General features: G+C 33.1%; 1 protein-coding gene across 1 annotated transcript; it reads right to left on the minus strand.

Moving 5' to 3' along the window:
• Positions 1-131: 131 nt before the first annotated feature.
• Positions 132-6745, minus strand: LOC131849723 (uncharacterized). The gene is made up of 6 exons (XM_059199838.1): positions 6685-6745; positions 5837-6181; positions 3140-3199; positions 2400-2549; positions 1489-1581; positions 132-172 (listed from the first exon to the last, which is right to left on the minus strand). Exons 1-6 carry the CDS (start codon positions 6743-6745, stop codon positions 132-134), a joined length of 750 nt encoding a protein of 249 aa, XP_059055821.1.
• Positions 6746-7158: the final 413 nt, after the last annotated feature.

The following is a 7158-nucleotide window of genomic DNA, read 5'->3' on the forward strand; positions in this document are numbered from 1 at the left end:
CTGTGATTTATTTTTAAGTTTAATATAAAGAAATAGAGTTTAATTTTACAATTACATCACTTACCTTATTTGCTTTCTTTAGGTTTATGGATAGAAAAGAAATACAAGTGCGTTTTGTGCAATTACTATATTTAAGTGGTGCTCAGTGCTCGAGGTATAGCTATGATGTAACCTGGGAAACAGAGTATTATATCAGTGTTTAAGTAATAGTAGACTAGTCTATGAAGTAAGTATCTTTCCTAATTTCCGTCGTGATTTAGATGTAAACAGAAGAGAAGACAGTGTAATCTCTGGACACGAGAAGGATAGCATCTCATTAATCAGAAGCGACAACGTTACACCGAAGACTATGCTAGGATCGACGTTTATTACTGTCTAACATATAGTCCATTAGTTTGTTTAGCACCTCAATCTTATAAAAATGTAGTTGAACTAGTATTTAATATTGTACTACAGACCTAAACTATACTAGATCGAGCCCCTATAGTAGTAGGTGAATTAATTCCAAGGATAGCACTGAACTGTGTATATTTCCTTAATAAGATTATTCTTAATGACGAAACGTTGTATGTAAAATGATCTAAGACAAAAATATCTTGCCATCGCGATGTATAAATTAAACATAAATGTCGCAGCGACATCTAGTTCACTTTTTGGAACTATTGAATAAAACAAATTAAATACTAGCGTAACCACTTAGTACATGACTAATTATGGCGTGAATTTAAAATCTACGTATCAGTGGCGGCCTTAGGGGGTGGCAAACGGGGCAATCGTCCGGAGCCTCGGTCTTGCAGGGGCCTCTCATGACAACCAAAGCAAATTTTAAACAACCAGTGAGTGAGTGAGCGTTTTGCCTAGTGACAAGTTGCAAAAACTTCCCGTTGTAGGGCATTTAATCTCAAATGAACAAAATTACAACACTAACATATGTACGAATAAAAAATCTAAAATAAAGCAGTTTTCATGAATTAGCGGAAAGTTTTAATTATTTTAGTATATGTATATGTTTTGAATAATATAACTATGCGATCGATCTTTATGCAAAGTCACTGAGTTGGAGTCCTCATCCCGAATAGCGGTAGAATCAACTCAACCGTACCAATCGTTGGCATCACATACTTTTCACGAAGGAGAAAAGGCCTAGCAGAGACCAGCTGCCTTGCAATGGGTAAGGCCGCCACTGTTACGCATATATTAAAAGACTTTACTTCATTCGTTACATATATTCAGTTCATTTCAAATTTATTTGCATCCATATATTTATATCAGTTGTCTAGTACCCATAACATAAGCTTTAGCTAGCTTAACTTGGGTCTAGATGGCGTTGTGTGAATTGTCCTGAGATTATTATTATTATTATTTGATTTGTTTTAAAAAGAAATCTACACAGTAATACGTAAGGTACTTGGCCAAGAAAATTACAAAAAGCTATACGACCTGATAGATATAAAATGTCGAATAAATTTAGAAAAAATTGCAAATTACCTAGTAATAAATCGTCAGACTTCGTTACGCTTGGTCTTGGTACATGCGGTGTATTTGCTTTCATCGATTGCTTCATTCTCTTGAGCTTTGAGTCTATATACAACAAATAATTAAATGTTATTAATTAAAATCAAATTAACATATATTTCTGCATGTAATTCTTTATAAATTTGTCGGACTCCCAACTGACGGTAGTCAATCTACCGTCACATATTTATTTATTTATTAAAACTTTGACGCACAAATACAAAAACAAAGGGCAAATGGCAGACTTAACACCATAAGGCAATTTCTCCCAGTCGACCATAAGGCAAATAGATAATAGTAGAGTCTCGGCGTACTTTCGAGCTAAGAAGAAGTGTCAAGGAACTCTCCTCTTATTATCTTCAAATGAGCTTGTACATGATTACAAAACACAAATTCATTTTTAAATTCAATTAGGGAGAATGGAGTAACCACTAGCATATTAAATGCTATTTTGTCATAAGTAAGTAGTTTAATAAAAGGCCGTAATCCGAACAGGCTAGTCCCCACAAGCAACACCTATAGAGTACAGACGCCAGCCATCATTGCACTCAACTATATATACGATATTTAAATGTTCTAAACAGACACACATCCTTAACAATATTATAAATGGGTAAGTAACTCTTCCTGTCTCTTTATCTGTCTGTCGCGCTTTTACGCCAAAACTTCTGAAAAACTTTGATTTAAATTAAATTTGTTACACAGATTTTCTAGACCCTAAGAAAGGATATAGGCTACTTCTTTGACGAGAAAAATGGATTTAAGGGGATTGAAAGAGGAGATGGAATTATCGACATTTTTAAAACTAAAAACTTAAAATTTATGTTTTATTTTCGTCGTCTATTCCCCCGGATGAAGTCGCGGGCACAGCTAGTAAACTATACCTTGTTTAAGCTTAGTCAGGACATCTTCAAACTGATTATCGTCTATAAAGATTCCGGTGTCTTCCGTTTCCTCACACTCCACTACGGGGTGGCAGACCCACGTGGCTTCTTCAGTACATGCACATCTTTGGCAGCCAGAGCATCTGTTCTCTGGTCAAAGAAATTTACTTATAATTTTAAGATTCTCAATTAAGGTAAATGGAGCGATTTAACTTAAATATGGCGGTAGTCTAGTGGTTTAGCACACCGCCACCAATGGTCGTGGATTCGACTCTTCGCACGTTATAAACATTTATATTCATGAGAACAATTGTTTATATCAGTCTGGGTGTTCTCTATGTATACTAGGCTTGTTACCGGTGTGTTGTTTATACCAGGTCACATGTTGAGCGCTCCATTTATTCTAAAAAACTTGATCTTGACCATTTGGAATTTTTTGAGTGGTAAACAAAATAGGCCCAAAGACCTTCGATGAAATTTTGGTCTTGATCCGTCAAGCCGTTTCGGAGGAGTATCGTTACAAAGAGTGCAAAGTTCTCTAAGATCTCCTCCACTTAATTATGTATGTTTTGAAAAATGTAACTATGTATTTATATGAGCTGTCAATTGCCTCTAACACAAGCTCTTCTTAGCTTGAGATTAGCTGGCGCTGTGTGAAATGCCCAGGAATATTGTTATTATTATTTAATATAAACATTAGCAAAAATCTAGTAAAATTCTTGTCAAATCTGATATCTTACCGTCCGTACAGTCCGTATACTCCGATACAAATGGTATGCATGTAGAAGAATCCGTGCCCACTGCAAGATAAATTATTCGTTTTTAATGTGTTTTCTAATGTGCGTAAGACGTTATTGTATGATTTTATATTTATATATCTATATGTTTCTACTTTACACTCACTGGTTTCTACTTTTTCATTTATTTGTCACCGAATATTTTATTTATTATTAGACATTATTACTTACGTTAACATACTTGCCAGGTTTTCAGCTCTTATACCATTTGTTGTAGAACAAAAACTACAGACTTGTAAAATATTACGTTATCTGTGCCTATAATCATCCTTGTAGTCAACATATGTTGTTTCAATCGATTTGATTTTGCGGAATGCTATAGATATAGAATCTTTGTGATAGATTTGTACCAAAACTTCTTTTCATAATGGTAATATTATAGAGTTATTTAAAACTTACCTTTCAAATGCAGAAAATCAAGACAGCAACATATTTTAAATAACTTACTTACATAGATTGATTCAGTAATTTTCTTTTGTGTTGTTTTACTAATTGTTACTAAAAAAAGTGTATTTCTTGTGATCTTATATATCTTTTTGAAGAACTAAGAATTTGTCAAAATCTTACTAATATTATAAACGCTAAAGTTTGTGAGTATAAATTGATAGGTGGTTGTTTGTTATTCTTTCACGCAGAAAAAAGGCTAAGGCAAGAAAAATAACATATATACATAGGCTATAAATATCTTGTGGGTGAAATCACGGCTATTAATAATATAATTGATGATTTTGTCAAAAATCTAATTTTTGACGATATTATAAAAACTTTATTGCTATAATCACTTTCAACCTAATACTATATAGAAGTATAGGAATATGTAAACTTAAATCTAAAATAGTTTAAAAAATAAGATTGTAAAGTGTGATGAACAGTGCAACTGATGCAATCGTGCTAAAATAAATTCGTGATCAAATCGTGCAACACTGCAAATAGTGGACAAGCTGATTATTGTGCAGTTTCAGATATTGCGGGTGTTATATAAAATAATCAAGTTATAGAAATAAATAATTCAGTATCAATTTATTCACATCACATCTGTACGTATAAAAATATGTAAAAATAGAAAAATACACTATCACACTTAAAACTTATTGTCACAAATTCAAAATTATTTAAACAAAATTCTATTGCTTTAACTATCAATCTTAAATTACAGTCACTATTCTCAGTTCTTCGTTATTCAAATTTAACTATTGTTATTTTTGCCCGGAATTCGTAGTTTTAATTTCTTCAATTTAGAAGCCATATGTTGCCCATTCACACGTAGAAACAGTACAACGATTTGTATTTTGTAAATGTTCATTTTTTTATTTATCATTATTAACAATAAAGTCAATATAATCGCCACGTGGTCCGCCAGACATAAGGTTCTCTTTGGGCACCCTTCTCTTCATTTGCCTTATCTTGTTCCTGACTTCTCTGTGGAGATTTCTCCGATGCCCATCATGATGTTCACAGCACAGCGAATCGCCTCCTGCAATTACCAATCTTTATTTTACAATTCATTACATTACATTCTGGATGTCTTAACTTATACAAGAGTTCATACTAATATATAACTTATTTTAATTACTATTAACTGACAAGATTGGTTGCAAAAGGCGATTTGCTGTTTTAAAACAGACACTAATATTTCAGTTATATACATACATATGTGAAAATAGCAACTTAAGAAATACTACCAAAAATTCCAACGAACAACACATATATAATCAATCCAAAAGAGAAGAAAAAGGAATGGCCCAATATAACAACCCTGTGATACACCATACCGGTATCAGCTAAAGCGTATACTGCATCGTCCATAGTCCTTCTTATTCTATACGACAATTGTCTGAAGTACGCTGGCCTGTCTTGTTTGAATAAAACTCTATATCTGTCTCTAGGAGCATCTCGTTGTCTAAGAGTTCTATAGTATTCGCAAAACCATGGATCTCTGCTAATGCATCCAACTCCTCTACCATGAACAGCACAAATACAATAGTAACAGATACCACTATTATCGTAGTCTAACAAAGACTCTACATCGGAGGCTACGTCGACATCTGTGTCATTGGCAGTAGCACTGTTGCTATAGTATGAGAATCCTCGCTTACATTTTGCGTTTCGTTCGTATGGTATTTCATCGTTGTGCCAGATGTAATCTGAATTATTAGTAAATTTACAATATATGTGAATATTTATTACATAATCTACATTTATTCAAAATCGTTATCAGTCATATATAATGCATAGTCGTTTATATTAATAAAAACATCAGAATCATTTCACCTTTCAACGAGAAAACTTTATCAAGACACTTTTACCTACCCACCTACTTCAACACTAGATATATCAACCGCATAATCATAACTGATATTACTTATTTGCTGTGCTCATGAATTTGTTTGAGTTTAAAATGAAAGAATTAAATTTTTAAAATTGGAGACGCGCCTTTTTTATCCTATTTATATACTGCATTATATCAATTGATCAACAAATATGTACAGATATAATTGCAAAAATAATTCATAGCTTATTATTAGTCTATAACTTTTGTTGCAATTTATTAAAATCTAATTAACTAATATTATCATTAAATTATCATCATACTATGATACCATCAGTTACACTGTTCATCACTACCAATCCCACACTAACCTCTCCTAATCCTATACGCCAAGTTTCTACTGATATCAAATGGAATATTCTTATTAAAATCATCAGTGTATTTGGCCATTGTAATGCACTCATTTACATTCTTAGCTGGCCTAATACTACAATACTGATCTTTTCCTTCAATTGAGCATACACATATCTTGCAGTGTTCATCTTTTGTTTCACCATTCATGTGTGATCGTCTTGTGTCTGTATCTTCGTATTCATCTGAATCTGGTTTGAGGTCTAATTGCTCTCCAATTTTAATTGTTGTACGACCAGGAATACACTTTAGATCTAATTCTTTTAAATCTTCTTCTTTTGGTAGTACATGATTGAAATAGAATTCTAGTAACAGAAATGATGGATCATTGGCGTTTGAAATTTTACCAAAATATCGTTAACTCAATAAAAATAAATTAAACTTTGTAAGATCCAGTGATTTTTCCTTATTGTACATAAAGAAACTTTTAGTAACGTGGACTACATTCCCCATTGCTAGCTATCTCGTCAGGACTACCTCTACTCAATCTATTCTGGAAACCACCATTATTAATTCTTGAAGAATTATCTGCTCATAAAAAACTACTAACTGGTTTTACTTCATACTCATCCTATCATCCTCCACTGGTGCCCCGCCAGCATATACCATTAGCAGTGGTGAGTGCACCATGCTATTCATTCATAATTTAAGATTAGCGCTCTTGTCAGTAGACCTTCACCTGTTCTTGCCATTTTCCACGATTTTCTATCAATTTCTTTAAATGTAGATACTATAGGAATGCTATAAACATCTATTTAAAAAGGTTTTATTTGTTCTGCTCTAATAGTTGGTATGAAAATTATCTTACCCGCATTGACGAAGGCAATGATTAAAACAGCGAAGGCAATAAGCACTAATTTCACTCGCATGTTGTTGATACGTCGTCGAATTTACAAACATTCGACGAATAATGAAAGATTTTTATAGTTTCGCTTCGCTTGACTCTTGGATACTTCGTTTTTTCTTATTTGGAGCCGGACTTAGGGCTCAAATATGAATTAAGATTATTTTTCTTATTATACAACTAGCTACTCGCCCCGGGTGTACATATATAATACTATACCTTCCCCTTAAATCTATCTATTAAAAAAACCGCTTCAAAATCCGTTGCGTAGTTTTAAAGATTTAAGCATACATAGGGACGGGCAGACAGCGACTTTGTTTTGTGTTATGTAATGATAATAGTAATAATGGCTTCGGTAACAGTTTAGCATCAGATGGATACGTATTAGATACTAATACGCCTGAAACAGGGGTGTCACGTGCGTGTAGCCTGTTAGAA

This window comes from Achroia grisella, unplaced genomic scaffold (genome assembly GCF_030625045.1).
Source record: "Achroia grisella isolate CSIRO2021 unplaced genomic scaffold, CSIRO_AGI_Agris_v1 utg660, whole genome shotgun sequence".
In the NCBI taxonomy this organism is placed as follows: domain Eukaryota; kingdom Metazoa; phylum Arthropoda; class Insecta; order Lepidoptera; family Pyralidae; genus Achroia; species Achroia grisella.

What these genes read in the sequence shown, in the direction of transcription:
- LOC131849723 (XM_059199838.1), bottom strand. Translation starts at nt 6,745, where the DNA reads ATGCGAGTGAAATTAGTGCTTATTGCCTTCGCTGTTTTAATCATTGCC. An exon ending in GTATACGGACTGTACGGACG is followed by an intron (nt 2,550 to 3,139) that starts GTAAGATATCAG and finishes TTCTTTGACCAG; the next exon opens with AGAACAGATGCTCTGGCTGC. An exon ending in CCTGACTAAGCTTAAACAAG is followed by an intron (nt 1,582 to 2,399) that starts GTATAGTTTACT and finishes TGTTGTATATAG; the next exon opens with ACTCAAAGCTCAAGAGAATG.